This window comes from Antennarius striatus, chromosome 23 (assembly GCF_040054535.1).
Source record: "Antennarius striatus isolate MH-2024 chromosome 23, ASM4005453v1, whole genome shotgun sequence".
NCBI classification, from domain to species: domain Eukaryota; kingdom Metazoa; phylum Chordata; class Actinopteri; order Lophiiformes; family Antennariidae; genus Antennarius; species Antennarius striatus.
In genome coordinates this window covers 1,595,937-1,609,786 of record NC_090798.1, presented here as the reverse complement: position 1 = coordinate 1,609,786, position 13,850 = coordinate 1,595,937, and the positions used below count along the sequence as shown (strand labels likewise).

The following is a 13,850-nucleotide window of genomic DNA, read 5'->3' as shown; positions in this document are numbered from 1 at the left end:
ATAGTTCTATTAAGTTTTTATAATTTCACTAAAAACTAAAATTGGGGGGGGACAGAAATTTAATCATTTTTAGTCATTTTATCTTTTTTTAAAATAAACATTTTAATGTGAAAGTACTTAAAGCATCACTTCCTGTACTTGAAACAAGCCCAAAAGTCCAAACTTAAACAGTTTTCTATGTTTTTGTGAAGCAACTTGATCTTCAGACTCCGTCTCGGTCTCAAACTTCTCATCCTCTTGTAATCAGATTACAGTATTTCCTCCTTTTGTAAAGTCACCGGTCTTCAATTCAATCCTTACCTCCACCCCTTTCACGCTCCTATCTCCACCCGGTCATCCTGCCCCTGCAGCTTTAGTCTGGTGTCTCGCTGTAAAGGGATTCAGCCACCTTCTGCACTACTGTAGTAAAGCCATCTCTACTACGTTGCCATGGCGACCCCGGCTGTGACCACAGGTCGATGGAGAGCATCAGTGAAGCTGTGCGTCATGGTTACCCTGATCATTAAAGGTAAGTATTTCTGATCACACATTTTGATTGTTCTTTTCAGTCCGTTTCAGAGCCGTTCCTTCCACAGGAGGTCAGCGCTCGTAAGCATTAACAAAGTTGTGACAGCCATACTTAACGTGTCGATAAGCGTCTATGTGCGTGTGCTATTTTGGTGCACGGGTGTCGTGCGAATGTCCCAGGGTCGACTGGGTTAGTCTGCTTCACGGCGGTGGAGTCGCTGGATTTAGGATGCCTCCTGCGGTGGGATTGTCCCCACGTCAGCCCTAATACCACCTACAGCGTGCAGAAAAAAACTCACGGGTAAGTCTGCATGTCTGTGTTGTGTTCTGGGACACACTTTGGGATTTTGCTGCAATAACAATATTTATCTGCTGACACAAGATATTTTATTTGCTTAAATGCAGTATTTAATTTTATCAACTTCCTTGTTTCTTCACTTTATTTTTTTTTTTATTTTTCTTTACCCTTAGAATTACTGTTGATACTTTTTTATTTTTATTGAATACCTCCGGTGTTATTTATCTGAATCATCTTGTCTATGATTCATACTCATATGCATATATTAAATATATAAATGTCACTTCAGGTTAAAGGCTGATTAAAATAGAACTAGAAACCTATCAGGCAACAATTATAATGTATTTTTCGTCATGGAAAGGAAATAAATGACTGAGACATGCATGCATTTTAATGATATTAAGAGATGAGTAAAAATACTATATAAGGTAAATAAATGAAAAATAATAAAACATTTTTGGGCCTCATAAACTGTCTGGACATTATTATAATTGTTGTGTCGCAGCTTTCTGCGTTTAATCAGGTATAACCGAACCAATAAATAATAATAACGCATTTATAATTAATGCATTTATAATAATATTAATGATATTGTAAAATAATTTCCATTTTAAATAATTTCCCTTTGAGATTATTAAAGCATTCATTCATTCAAACCGACGTGTGCTACGTTCAGGGACCCCTGGCAGGACGTCCCGTGGTGCGTTTGGGTGTCGTCCCGCAGCTGTGACGTCACTCAGGCCTTCTCCAACTTCGAGCTGTACAACATGATCCGTCTGGGCGTCCATCTGAGCCCCAGCGCCACCGTGTGGACGGAACCGCGCAAGTTCGACTACAGCGACTTCAGTCAGTGTCAGTCCTCAGCTCCTGGAATAAAGAAATCAAACAAAAACACATCTATTTGTCCTCTGTCCGTCCAGCCTTCAGTCCTCCTTCTGTCTCCGTGTCCCTGAGAGGCGAGCGGCTCCTGGTGGAGGTGCAGTACCCCTGCGCGGCCAGCAGGAGGTGCTCTCTGGAGACGTGCTGCCCCATCTCTGAGCTGATCGACCCCTGGACCACAGTGACTGTTTACAACAACATCAACGCCTCTGAATCCCAGGTCCCACCCACTATTTACTTGTTTACATGTGTTCATTAAAACTTCACACCCACAAACAATCGTTTGATGTGGTGTTCTCGTAGAGTCGGACGGTCTGGACCCAAGACGCCGTGACCTCGGTGGACTTCTCGGGCCTGGCTCCAGGTCAGAACTACTGCGCCGTCGCCAACTTCTCCTTCCCAACTTTCTCCATGGCAGCTTCCTCCAAATCTGACCCTCGGTGCGTCGAAACGGTTTCGCAACCAGGTGAGGTTCGACGTAATCGTTGACGTTGGAACGTGTGATCCAGCAACTTTGCGTTTCCTTCCTTTGCCTCCTCAGACCTGCTGCCTCTGCTGTGCGTTGGGATCGGTTTGGTTTCCCTGGTCCTGGTTCTGCTGCTCACCGTGTCTCTGTGGAAAACAAGACGAGTCCCGTCATCTCCGAGGACTCGACCCAAGACTCCGGTACCTTTCCTGCACCTCTTCCAAAATAACTCATTAGGAAATACAAAACCTGATTGTCACATGTCCTTCACCGAGGTGTGTGTTCCGGATCCGGTCTCTCTGGTCCCCCTTTCCCTGGTTCCTGTCGATCTTGGTGACATCTATGTGGAATTTGCCGACGATCAAATCTCCATGGAGACCTCCTCCAGCTTCGTTCCTCTCCATCGTGACTCCGACTCAGGTGCAACGTTTTGGGACAGCGGTGGGAGGGAGATGGAGGGAGTCATGGACCTTCATATCGACATCCCACCTGCGCCCCACGACGAAAACGGAGACTGATAGACCAAGAAAGACATCAACATGTTGGGTTTTACTTGATAAAGTTGGGTTTTTCTTGATAAAGATAGGCGTGAGCTTGGTTCTGCATCACCGACTAGGCAGGTCTCACCTCGTGAGTGACGGGTTGGCCAGTAGACCTTCGTGTCTGGACTGGGCGACGTGTCCATGTGATGATCAGGTGATAGAAACGCGACACAACTGGTTCTAAACATAGCAGCACATTCCTCTGGATGCTGAGACGAGCTAGAGTACCACTGATTCAGGGAAGAATCTAAATCTGGTTGCGGTTCTTAAGGGATGCCAAGGTCCGATCCCCCACCGGGCCTTCGCGTCTGACTCACAGTTGCCCCCTAAAGACTCATCCCGACGCCTCCCGCTGCTTTGCTGGTGTTGCATTCTTTCTGCAACATTGGGGAGCCGTGGGGGAGTCTTGGCTGTCCAGGGTTGTTTGTTTCCTTTCCCGTCTTCTCCAGAGTCAACAGGGACCCCGTGGGGGTCGGTCCGGAGCTCCAAGCACAACTCGTGTCTACGGCTACGACGATGGATCAGAGACGCCAGAAGCTGGCTGGTGAGGAGGAGCACCTGACTACACAACACCCGAGGAGGAGGGGGGGGGGGGGCAGGCCACACATGAGGCTTTTCTATTATTGTAAATTTCTGCTATTTGCTGTAAATTTGCCCGAAAATATCCTTCAGTTTGTTATTCAGGTGACATCATGATCAGAAGATGTGCTTAGAATACAAAGATCATATCAATGAGGAGGAGGAAGACTTTTATTCCAATGTTTCACTTCAATCTGAAGCTGATAATAAACATTAAATACACAATCAACTTGATCGTAGGTCCATTCTTTTCTAAAACCATAAAACTTCAGCCAAAGCCAAAAGTGGGACGTTAAAATCTGAACACTTTCAAAATAAAACTCCTATTTGGTGTTAGATCTCCATCTGTGTGAACGACTGCAGATGTTTCAGTTAAAATGAAGCTGATTTATGCCTTCAACTATTTTTAATGTCATAAAATCAAAGATCTGAATGAAACAGTTTAAAGATTTTTATGTCTATCTAAATCTGGCAGGAAATGCTGAGTCACTTTCTGTGACTCATCGTCCCTCTGGGGGGTTCGGCATGTTTCTGCCCCCAGCGTGGCCGGTTTGCCCGTCCACAGATGTTCAGCGCCGCTCAATTAGGAAACGCGCTGCGCATCATAAACGCTGCATAGCAGCGCGTTTCTGGGCTAAAATAATGAAAAATACACAAAAATACTGGAGCTAAAGAATAAAAATAGAAGAAAAAAAAAAAGGAGCAAAGGACAAAAAGTTGTATGAAGAATCTTTATTTGGCATTACAATTAATTCATTCAATTCATTTACATTATATATACATGAGCCAACAAAGACCTGCGCCCTTGTTCAGCCGTCTTGCAGTAAAGGTTGGCAGTGCATTCTTGGACATTTTAACAGTGTCATTGGGCTTTAATCTCTATCACACGCCTAAACACACACTCACACACTCACACACACACACACACACACACACTCACACAGCGTCAATCCCGTGTTCCTGCTGCAGATGCTCTGATCCGGTCCGTCTCAGTTTATCTACGCCAGTACTGAACAGACGAAAAAGAAGCGAATGTGTGAGGGTTTTCAGATCTCGTTTCTTCAACGTTTAAACGTTTAAAACTTGCTTGATGTAGAAAAACCGGCTCCTGTCAGAGTGGAAATACATTGAAGCGCACAAACCTGAGCGAACTTGTGTATCTGCTCCACCACGGCGGCGAACAGCGCGCCCACGCTCTCGTCGATCAGACTCTGCATGTAGTGGACGGCCTCCTCGTCAGACAGGTCCAATCGGAACTTGTCCTGCACCTGGAACCAAAAGACAGACGACTTTCTCAAAAACCGACGGTGCGCCTTGTAGCGCGAAAAATACTGTAATTTGTGGTGAGGCCGCCGTTGGCTGAGCCAACACTCGCCTTCTTCACGGTTTTGTCCGGCTCCAGAGCGATGTCGGGAATGTTGGCGTCCACCATGAGGGAGAACAGATTCAGGATCAGGTTGGAGTATCTAAGAGATGGAAGGAAGGGTAACATCGGTGACTCCAGGTGTTAGACGGACTCTGGTTTGCGTTCCCCGGTGTGTTTTACCTCCGGAGGTGCAGGAAGGCGGTGTAGCACTGCTTCCTGAACTCCTGGTACTGCTCGCTCTGCATGCCCCCCATCCCCTCCACCATCTCTTTGCTCAGCTTCATGGGTGGAGGCAACGGTTTGGGGTCTCGTCCCAGGATGTAACCGAAGTCGATGTGGAAGAGCCTCCCTGGACGGGGGAAGACGGAAAGTTCTGAACCCGCCCGGATTTCACAAAACCGGAATCTGGGGGAGGAAGACTTCCTCACCCGTCTTCGTCAGCAGCAGGTTGTCCAGGTGTCGGTCGCCCACCCCCAGGATGTAGGTGATGACGCAGTAACCAGCTGGAAGGAGACGGGCGGGGTTAGACTAACCGACGTGAAACCGAGGCGCTACGAGCCCCCACCCGACTCACCGCAGCTCTTGACGTAGGTGTCCATCACCTCGGAGCTGACGCCGTACGGCCCCTTCTCGCTGGGGGCGTGCTTCCTGAAGAAGCTCTGAGGGATCGAGACGGCGGGATTAGAAGGGACGTTTTTACGCTTCGGATCCGACACGACCCCCCCCGACTGTTTCTGCTCACCTGGATGTTACCTTCAGTCGCCAGGACCTCAGCGACAGGAACCGACTGAACAAACTGCATAAAACCTGGAACCAAAAAAGGAACTATTTGTGATTGGACATTTTCCCCAAGATCCTGCACAAATAGAGTCTTAATTTAACAATACTTCATTTCTGACTACTATTTCTGACCGTGTTTGGTGCTGGTGGCCAATACTTTGTAAGGCATCAACTTCAGGTCCAAGTTCTCCTTTCTCAACAGCTGAATCCGCAAAAACAAAGCAGAAACAATATTTTATCTAATTTATTTTATTGTAGAAACAGATTGTAGGATTCCTACTTTGTCCATGAGCGAGATGATCTGCAGGATGAGCTGATCCTGACGCAGGTCGTCTCCGTGTTTGAAGATAACCGTGTACAACGCTCCGTCCTCCGCCTTGAAGATGAGTTTAGCCGGCATCAACGCGCTCTGAGACAAGAATATGAAACAAAATCACTCCGGATGGAAGTCCGACACGACGAGGAATCGACTCGTGCGGATGAAGACGATGCTTTTCTGTACCTTGAAGAGGGTGGCCGTCTCCGGGACGATGCCTCGGATCTTGATCTGAGGCTCCAGGGGAAGAGGAATCGGCTCGATGTCGGACAGGTTCACCTTCTCGTTGTCGGCCAGCAGCGCCTGCAGCCGCTCCGTCTGAACGCAGGAGGAAGAGGAAAAGCTCGATGATGTAAACAGAAACGGTTTCCTAGGTTACATCAGGTGTTCCTACCTTCTTCTTGCGGTTCCCGCTCTCCCGCTGCACCGCCTTCATCAGCTGCACCAGCCTGTCGACAAACGTCTGCTGCGCCGCCAGCAGCGACCGCATCACCCTCACGCTTTTATCGCCCTGGAGACGGGACAGGAAGTGGGATGGAGGAAGTGAAGACACTCTCTGACACCGACTCTGACGTGACTCATCCGACTCTGACCTTCAGTAACGCCTGACTGAACCTCCTCATGACGTTCAGGTACATGTCGTGGGTCTTTGGATCTCTCTGCTTGGTGTCCTGGTCCTCACACTCCACGATCACGTACCTGAAAGCAAACACACACACACGTTATCACACACACGCTAACATTTCCACACCTGGGCTGCTTTGGATCCGACTCACCAATACAAATAGTTGGCGAGCGTGGAGTTCTTGCAGGCGCGGGAGATGAGAAACGTGCACAAGTCCTGCTGCAAAACGACGACAAAAAAAATCAGCGCCACAAATAGTTTCTGGCTGATTGGAGGTTGTTGGTGTGTGTCGTCTTTTATTAGAATGTTTGTGTTTTCATACCTCTAGATTTTCACTCTCGGCTCCGTCTTTGACTTTCTGTGAGACGCTAGAAGCTCCGGCAGCGCCAGACAGGATCTGAGAACTGCAGGACAAATAGAGATTAAAAAAAACTTATTGCTGAGTTGCAACTTCATCCGATGAGGTATTGCGTTCGGGTTGGATGTAGTCAGCGTTCTCCAGGTCCAGAGATCCTGGCCGGAGCGGCGCGCGAGCGACTGCCAGGAAAATCAAAAACGCGCTCAAACAGCTCATTACGGCTTCTGAAAGGAAAATAATCAAAATTCCGCAAAGCAGCGGAACGTGCGAGATAAATTTAGCTCCAGTTACAACTCGTCTAATGACACCGCGTGTGCATTTCTTCGACCGGATTTAGAGTTAAATTATTCACGAATCGCCGCCTTCGTGGCCGTTCTGACCTTTCACCCACGCACTGACCTGTCCAGAGCGGCGTCGTCTGACAGACCCTGGACGTCCCTCTTGCTGCCCGGCTCCAGACCGCCCTGAATGTCACTGAAGTTCTCGTATTTCAGGGCCTGGACCAGCTGGAGGAGATACATCAGCAGGTCCTAGAGAGGGAACGATTAGAAGCGTCACACGACAAGGAAGGTACAAAATCTTTTGGGTATCTTTTGTCATTAAATAAGCAGAACAAACTACCTCGTCGTCCGCCTGCTGCAGCCGAGCCACGGCGTAGCGTCGGACCGTGGGGTTGGTGAAGTGGGACGACAGCAGCTCCAGGGAATCCTCCACGTCCATCGGCTTCCACTTCCCCAGCAGCTCCAGGGCCTGTTTGGCCTCCTGGGGCAGGGCCCAGTTCACACACTTCAGGAACTTCGTCAGAGCCTGAAGCGAGAGGAGGAAGTGGCGCGTCGGGACGGATTGGACACGACTAAGCTTAAAAAAATAAAGGTGAAAAACATGTTTGAAAGAAGAAGAAGAAGCGCTCACCTTCTCCTGTGTGGTGAGGTAGTACCGGAACTTCCACACCAGGTCCTGCTCTTCAGAGGTCAGCAGCTTGGTTGGAGGGTAGCTCACGATGATCTGTTGGTTGAAACCAAGAACCGCTTTAAATGACTGGAGTGTGTGTGTGTGTGTGTGGGTGTGTGTGTGTGTGTGTGTGTCTTTGGATCTGCTGTTCCCTGACGTTCAGCTGGTCACGCGTGGCGGCGTTGGGCTTCAGGTCGTGATCCGAGGGGCCGCTGCGGAGACTACGGGCCAGTTTGTGGTGCTTACTCTCCACCAGGTTCTCCTGCAGGGAGATCAGGGATTGGAAAATACTTCACGTGTGTGTGTGTGTGTGTGTGTGTGTGTGTGTGTGTGTGTGTGTGTGTGTGTGTGTGTGTTCTCTCACCATCCCCATCTGTGGGTCAGGAACTTTAACGATCTCACAGCTGGTGGGAACGGGCGACGCGTCATCTCCGTCCTGAGTGGAGACGGAGCGATGGGTGTTACTGCTGTGTGTGTGTGTGTGTGTGTGTGTGTGAATACCTTTTCATAATAGACGATGGTGTGCTCCACTTCATTGGATTTGACGCGGGGAAACTCCACCATGAGGTACATGAAGTTAGAGCTGCGCTTTTCGCTCTGCAGACACACAAGAAGATGCCGTTTGGCGTCGAGTACAGAATACACACTTTGGTGTGTGTTTATATGAATGTGTGTAGAAAAATCTATCTTTTTTGGTATCGGATCATCCAGTTCGGGACACAGCGGCTGCGTTTCTCACCTCGTTGATCATCTCGATCTCTCTGAAGGTCAGACGGTCCAGCCAGTCCACCTTCACCATGTGTCCCTGTCGATGGGCTTTGGTCAGCTGGAGAAAGGGGAAGGAAAAGAGCAGAGAAGAGACGCGAACGAGAAGATTTTGATCAGAACTTAAACCAGATCTTTCAGAACTGCTCACAGCTCATCCCATCATGCACAAATCCAGTGCAGCATCAGCCAACGCGCTCATCAGTCAAGTGTTGGAAGGAAGCCCACAACCCCGCTAGGTAGGAGCTACTCACTCTGTAGAACAACACACACACACACACACACACACTGGTGGCCTCCTGGAGAAACAACCGGAGCGTCTGATGCGTTGAAATGATTGAAAACCGTGTCAGATGAGGCCAGGGTGCGAGTAAATCCACGACACCTCGTGTTTGTTGTGAACACACAAACCAGAGAATCATGCACACTCGCGCACACACCCGCTCGTACGACGCGTGTGACGCTTCAGGGTGCAGCCGGGGGTGGAGACGGACGAAGCCTGGGTTCAAATGTTCTGCGTCCAACACAGAATGGTTCTGATCGATTGCAGATACATTTAAACTGAGGCCTTCTTCACACACACACACACATACACACACACACACACACATACGTCACACACACATTTCCAACACTCTTACTCACATCACTGATTACGTCCAGGTCAGGAACCTGGAACAGACGATGGTTTAGACACCAATCGGACACTTTTTCTCCTCTTCTAATGAACACAAACTGTTTCCTCTTTGCCCCCCGTCATTTTTTTTGCCCCATCCCCCCACCTCCAACCCCATTCCCTCAGCTCAGACCCGCTGTCTGCTGTACCTTAGCCAGTCTGCCCATCTGATCCTCCGTCAGGCTGCTGCTGGTGCGTCCCGGCGTGCTGGTGGGCTCCCCGCCATCGCCCTCCACCCCCGGCCACACCTTCAGGTCATGCATCCCTTGCCGGAACATCCTAGAAGTATGTAAAACATTTTAAAAAATTACACATAAATGTGATTTTCATGTTCTTGGAAGCTTTAATTCTGCAGGTCAAATGAGAGGAAACTGACCCGTATTTGCCAAACAGGGAGACGGTGGTCCCCCCGACGGGGACGGCCTTGCCGGGGCCGTAGATGTCCCACACGGTGAGAGCGACCTGGGCGCTTTGGGGGAGGTCGGGGTATTTGACCGGCAGCCGGAGCCACTCGTTCCAGCTGGACGGGGCGGGAGGAGAGGATGGAGTCAGATGGAAATATTCTGATTAATATCAGGATGAAGCATTAAATGAATCCTAATCTGACCCCAATCCTGTCCTTAGACGCTGCATTAGAGCTCAATAATGTAAAGTTCAGAGACGAAACCAGACCGGGGCTCTCCGTACTCACTTCCATCTTGTGCTGAATGCTTTGTAGGAGGTGCGGACGGGCAGGGCCAGAGGTTTCCCCTCGGCGAACACCTGGCAGGTGACGTAGAGGTCGGAGCAGGTTTCCTGATAGAGACCGGAGAAACGAAGCATCGGATCCTCCAGCAGAGCTTTGTAGCTCTTCTGCTCGCGTTTTCCTTCCAAACTGCCTCTGGAGGAGGAAAGAAGAGAAAAAAGAAGGTATTCAAAATCACTTCTTCGTCAGGATAATCCTAAATTATAAATTTACACACGTTGTACTTGTGTATATCCTTAATCCACATGAAAACTTTCCATTACTTTCATCCTTTTGTTCTTATATGAAGAAACAGAACCATGCAATGCAAAAACTAACATTTTAACTGTAGGACTGAAGAGAAATCATATTTATCGATTAAAATCGATAATTGTGTGATTTGAATGAGATGCTAGAGGAAAGATGGACACGTTTAAAGCTGATCAATCATAATTTCATAACTCATTGTATCATTTAATGGATCCTTTCGCTTTGATCAATGACATCAATAAAAACCAGCAACAAATTGGAAGATTTTTAGGGTTGTTGTTGTTTTTTTAGATAGATTAACAGCTTTATTAACAAATTTCTTAATCTGATTAAGAAATAATCTGTAGTCAAGACAATGGCCACAGCAAACATGAACGACAATCACAGGACAGGTGAGTTCCAGGACACAAACTTACATCTTGAGTTGAACGTTGATGTCCAGGTCACAGCTGTAGACATAGTTGAATTTATCAGTTTCCATTTTCCGCCGGGAAAACGTTGATTTGGAGCCAAAATCCTGGCGGCGTCACCATGAAACCCGCGGACGGCTGCGTGAGACTCTGCGGGCGGTTGTGTTTGCGGCCTCGGCTCGGCGTAACAACCCCAAGAAGCCCCGATTAAACCGCTACCACACGGACAGCCGTGTCACCAGTCCCTCCGCAAGTCTGTAAACACAACTTTTGTGTGACTGTATTCACGGTAGAGGCATTATTTTTATAGCTGTCCCGACAAACATGAGTTTGTGTTCTGGATAGCTTCACAATAACACAAAATCGACCGGAATATACTCACAGGAAACATAATCAATCGTCGATGATTTTCACGTGACAAAAACTGAAGGCGATCGGTGAATCCTGTGCCGATTTATCATGCTTGAAAGGGACAAGGCGGAAGTAGAAAAGAGGAGGGGTTTAAAGGGTCGTTTTTAAAGGGACAGTACATGGATTTAGGAAACATCACGGGACCTCGGTAAGTATTTTTAATTTGTTTACCAAGAGAAATACATGATTTATTCTGTTAAGTTTAAAATTTTACATAAAATTGTAAAACCAACTGTTCTTGATCGATGTTGCCCATGCTCATTTCGAAATCAATTTGAAGCTGAATATTTTTGTCTGGATAATCAATTTAACTCCTTACTTTTATAGTTACAAATAATAAAAACACCTACTACATATCTGTTCAGTACATTTTTGAAAAAGCATTATTTTGGAAAATAGAGCCATAAATACTTTTCTACTGTGTGACTGACTAAATTAAAATTTGACATGTTTGTGATTGTTTTTAATTTGTATTTCCAAATTATTGCTGTTAAAAGAGTCTTCCTAAAACGACTATAAAGACAAAAATGTTCCTTTCAGCCTGCAGACTATTGAAAAGTATTTTGTTATCAGTGACATCTTATTATAAGTAAGATATGTTTGTGATATCAGAGAATTACATGTATATGATGAATAGGTTTATACATATTTTACATCATGAATTGATGACCCTCATGTTTTGGGTCAGGAAAATCTTCACCTCCCCCCCCTTTTTCACTGACAAAATGGTGATAAGTCATCATCACATTATTGCATGGGATGGGGCCAGCACCACCCAGGTGGAACATATGGAAAAACATCCACCTTCCTCTGAAAACATTTGAATAAAATCAATCAGAGGAGGAAACTGACCTCTGAACTGTTCAATTCATACCTGCTATCGGGTTAATCCCTTATCATTACCTTAAAATGTCAGAATATTCTGTATTTAAACCATAAACGGAGGGTGGGTGGGCAAGAAAATCAAGTCAGATAACATTTTGAGCTTCTGATAATATGACTTTATGAAGATTTCACAAAGTTACATCCACCTACAGTTAGCTGAAGGTTTCAGGGGAAGAAGTTGAACACTGAAATCAGTTATCCATAGTCAAAATACATCAAGAAAAACAAAAAAGTAAAATAAGAACGACCCTCTGAGACTTTTTTTCATCCTTCCATCCCTCCCTTCCTCTCCACCTCCATCCTCCTGCCCCCCCCGTCTCACCTCTCTCCTCCCTTCCCTCTCTCACCGCATTGCATGTGTCATTGTTTCTATCACTTTAGTGTTTCACGCCTGTTGAAGCGCAGCGGGGCGAGATCCAAACTGCCCCAAATCAGAGCCAAGATACAAGATTCCCCTCTGCATACCTCCCCCCTCAGCATAAACCACCACCACCACCCCCTCATTCCCCCAACGGATGGCAACTGCTGACACCCTCTCCAGCCAAGGCCTGCTGACCCCACCTCCACACGGTGGTCACACACCCTCAGGATGTATATATGAGGCAGAGAAGTGGGAAAGGGGGACCAGAGCAGGATGGAGCTGTCCAGGGTCAACGTTCTGCTCGCAGCTGCAGGGTTTCTCCTGTGGACCAGCGGGGGGTTCGCTGCCCCCATGGAGTGCCACTTCGACTCCAGAGGTGAGGTCTCACGCTCTGAAATATCAGTATGATTTTTGACTTTCCATGCATATTTGACTTTCTGACATCCGTGCATTCTCCCAGCGCTGTGTGTGTTTGAGGGGAGGCACTACTCGCTGGGGGAAACCTGGATGGGTAAAGCCTGCATGCAGTGCACCTGTCTGCACCCCGTCGGCGTCGGTTGCTGTGAGACGTGAGTACACACACGAGTGTGTGGTTTGATGACAGGAGCTGAAACAGCCTGAAAAATACTCCATTAAAAGTTCTGAATCCAAAGATTTAAGAATCAAGTACAGCAGGAAAAATGCACCTTCAAAATAAGAGTACTCATGTTACTTTGTCAGTCATTCATTAACATGTTCCCAAACTGAGCTTTTTTCAGTTGGATTATTTTATATTGTATATCTATATCTATATTTTCTTTTTATTGTACATATTTATTGTACGTTTCGGTTTATTGTGTTGGTGTTTTCTGTGTACTGAGTCTGGCTTTTGCTCTTTGCACACTGCATTTCCTTTTTGTGCACCAATCCTGTCTTTTGCACCAATACTGCTGCTTTATGTGCTTTCAATTGCCCCTTGGGGACAAATAAAGTTTTTTGAATTGAATATCTATATCTATAAATTTCATGATAATATTTTTGCTATCGTAGTTTGCATTTCCTCAAGGTTTCAAAACGTTCACATTAAATCCAAATATCTGGTGTAATTAATAATTTAAACTGTTATATATTGTGGTAAGAACAGCAATATAGAAGTACAAACTAGCATAAAATAATTCTGTTTTGTAAAAAAATGTCAGTCTGATTTTAAATTTTAAACTTTTTGAAGTGACAGAAAAGTTCTCTTCCTTTACTTTGCCGTCGGTCCAGGGTGCATCGGCCGGTGGATTTCCCCGCCTGGTGTGAGGTGCGGGTGGAGCCGGTGAGCTGTAAGGTGTCCCTGGTCCAGACAGCCGACCCCCGCCTGCCCTGCTCCCCCGGGGACGATGTGAGGGACCCCAGCCACGGATCGCTTCAGCTGCAGCAGCGGCTCGATGCTTAGAACAAACCTGTTTGCCTGTGAAGCCAATACTCACTATTGTTTAATCAATAACCAGTTTTATACAAGAAAATCTGTAATTACTGTCATCAGTTAAGGAAATGCATCTGTGAAAAAAATATTTAAATAAAATTGCAGAATTTTACAGCTGTATTGTAAGCATTGACGTACATACTGTTTTCAAAATTATCCTCTCTAAATGTTTACATTCGATTTATATTCAGCATTAGTCAGAAGGGATTATATAACATAAAAATACAGATT

At 46.7% G+C, this 13,850-nt stretch overlaps 3 protein-coding genes across 5 annotated transcripts; 2 read left to right on the top strand and 1 right to left on the bottom strand.

The window, feature by feature from the left end:
- Positions 1-118: 118 nt before the first annotated feature.
- si:dkeyp-75h12.7 (uncharacterized) lies at positions 119-3,487 on the top strand. Of its 2 annotated transcripts, XM_068308236.1 has the most exons (6): positions 119-808; positions 1,482-1,651; positions 1,726-1,904; positions 1,988-2,150; positions 2,226-2,350; positions 2,426-3,487. In XM_068308236.1, the coding sequence occupies exons 2-6, from the start codon at positions 1,573-1,575 to the stop codon at positions 2,666-2,668; spliced, it is 789 nt and encodes a 262-aa protein (XP_068164337.1). In that variant the 5' UTR covers positions 119-808; positions 1,482-1,572; the 3' UTR covers positions 2,669-3,487. The 2 variants fall into 2 exon arrangements, with proteins under 2 accessions (XP_068164337.1, XP_068164336.1); XM_068308235.1 differs by having other exon boundaries at positions 2,226-3,487.
- Positions 3,488-3,988: 501 nt separating this feature from the next.
- pik3c3 (phosphatidylinositol 3-kinase, catalytic subunit type 3) lies at positions 3,989-10,873 on the bottom strand. The gene is made up of 25 exons (XM_068308449.1): positions 10,519-10,873; positions 9,800-9,988; positions 9,485-9,628; positions 9,258-9,387; positions 8,407-8,493; positions 8,169-8,264; positions 8,032-8,103; positions 7,825-7,929; positions 7,629-7,721; positions 7,338-7,523; positions 7,116-7,246; positions 6,681-6,762; positions 6,510-6,577; positions 6,327-6,432; positions 6,128-6,244; positions 5,920-6,051; positions 5,698-5,826; positions 5,550-5,619; positions 5,380-5,444; positions 5,212-5,296; positions 5,066-5,140; positions 4,818-4,986; positions 4,647-4,737; positions 4,414-4,539; positions 3,989-4,280 (listed from the first exon to the last, which is right to left on the bottom strand). Exons 1-25 carry the CDS (start codon positions 10,581-10,583, stop codon positions 4,266-4,268), a joined length of 2,628 nt encoding a protein of 875 aa, XP_068164550.1. The 5' UTR covers positions 10,584-10,873; the 3' UTR covers positions 3,989-4,265.
- msmp1 (microseminoprotein, prostate associated 1) lies at positions 10,437-13,715 on the top strand. 2 transcript variants are annotated; one of them, XM_068308450.1, is made up of 4 exons: positions 10,437-10,494; positions 12,190-12,545; positions 12,630-12,738; positions 13,418-13,715. In XM_068308450.1, exons 2-4 carry the CDS (start codon positions 12,443-12,445, stop codon positions 13,587-13,589), a joined length of 384 nt encoding a protein of 127 aa, XP_068164551.1. In that variant the 5' UTR covers positions 10,437-10,494; positions 12,190-12,442; the 3' UTR covers positions 13,590-13,715. The 2 variants fall into 2 exon arrangements, with proteins under 2 accessions (XP_068164551.1, XP_068164552.1); XM_068308451.1 differs by lacking the exon at positions 10,437-10,494 and adding an exon at positions 10,949-11,071.
- Positions 13,716-13,850: the final 135 nt, after the last annotated feature.

Coding starts and splice junctions, on each gene's coding strand:
- si:dkeyp-75h12.7 (XM_068308235.1), top strand. CDS start 1,573: ATGATCCGTCTGGGCGTCCATCTGAGCCCCAGCGCCACCGTGTGGACG. Junction 1,905..1,987: donor TCAACGCCTCTGAATCCCAG/GTCCCACCCACT, acceptor GTGTTCTCGTAG/AGTCGGACGGTCTGGACCCA. Junction 2,151..2,225: donor CGAAACGGTTTCGCAACCAG/GTGAGGTTCGAC, acceptor TTGCCTCCTCAG/ACCTGCTGCCTCTGCTGTGC.
- pik3c3 (XM_068308449.1), bottom strand. CDS start 10,583: ATGGAAACTGATAAATTCAACTATGTCTACAGCTGTGACCTGGACATC. Junction 6,433..6,509: donor CTCGCCAACTATTTGTATTG/GTGAGTCGGATC, acceptor GTTTGCTTTCAG/GTACGTGATCGTGGAGTGTG. Junction 6,052..6,127: donor GCGGGAACCGCAAGAAGAAG/GTAGGAACACCT, acceptor TCCTGCGTTCAG/ACGGAGCGGCTGCAGGCGCT.
- msmp1 (XM_068308450.1), top strand. CDS start 12,443: ATGGAGCTGTCCAGGGTCAACGTTCTGCTCGCAGCTGCAGGGTTTCTC. Junction 12,546..12,629: donor GTGCCACTTCGACTCCAGAG/GTGAGGTCTCAC, acceptor GCATTCTCCCAG/CGCTGTGTGTGTTTGAGGGG. Junction 12,739..13,417: donor GGCGTCGGTTGCTGTGAGAC/GTGAGTACACAC, acceptor CCGTCGGTCCAG/GGTGCATCGGCCGGTGGATT.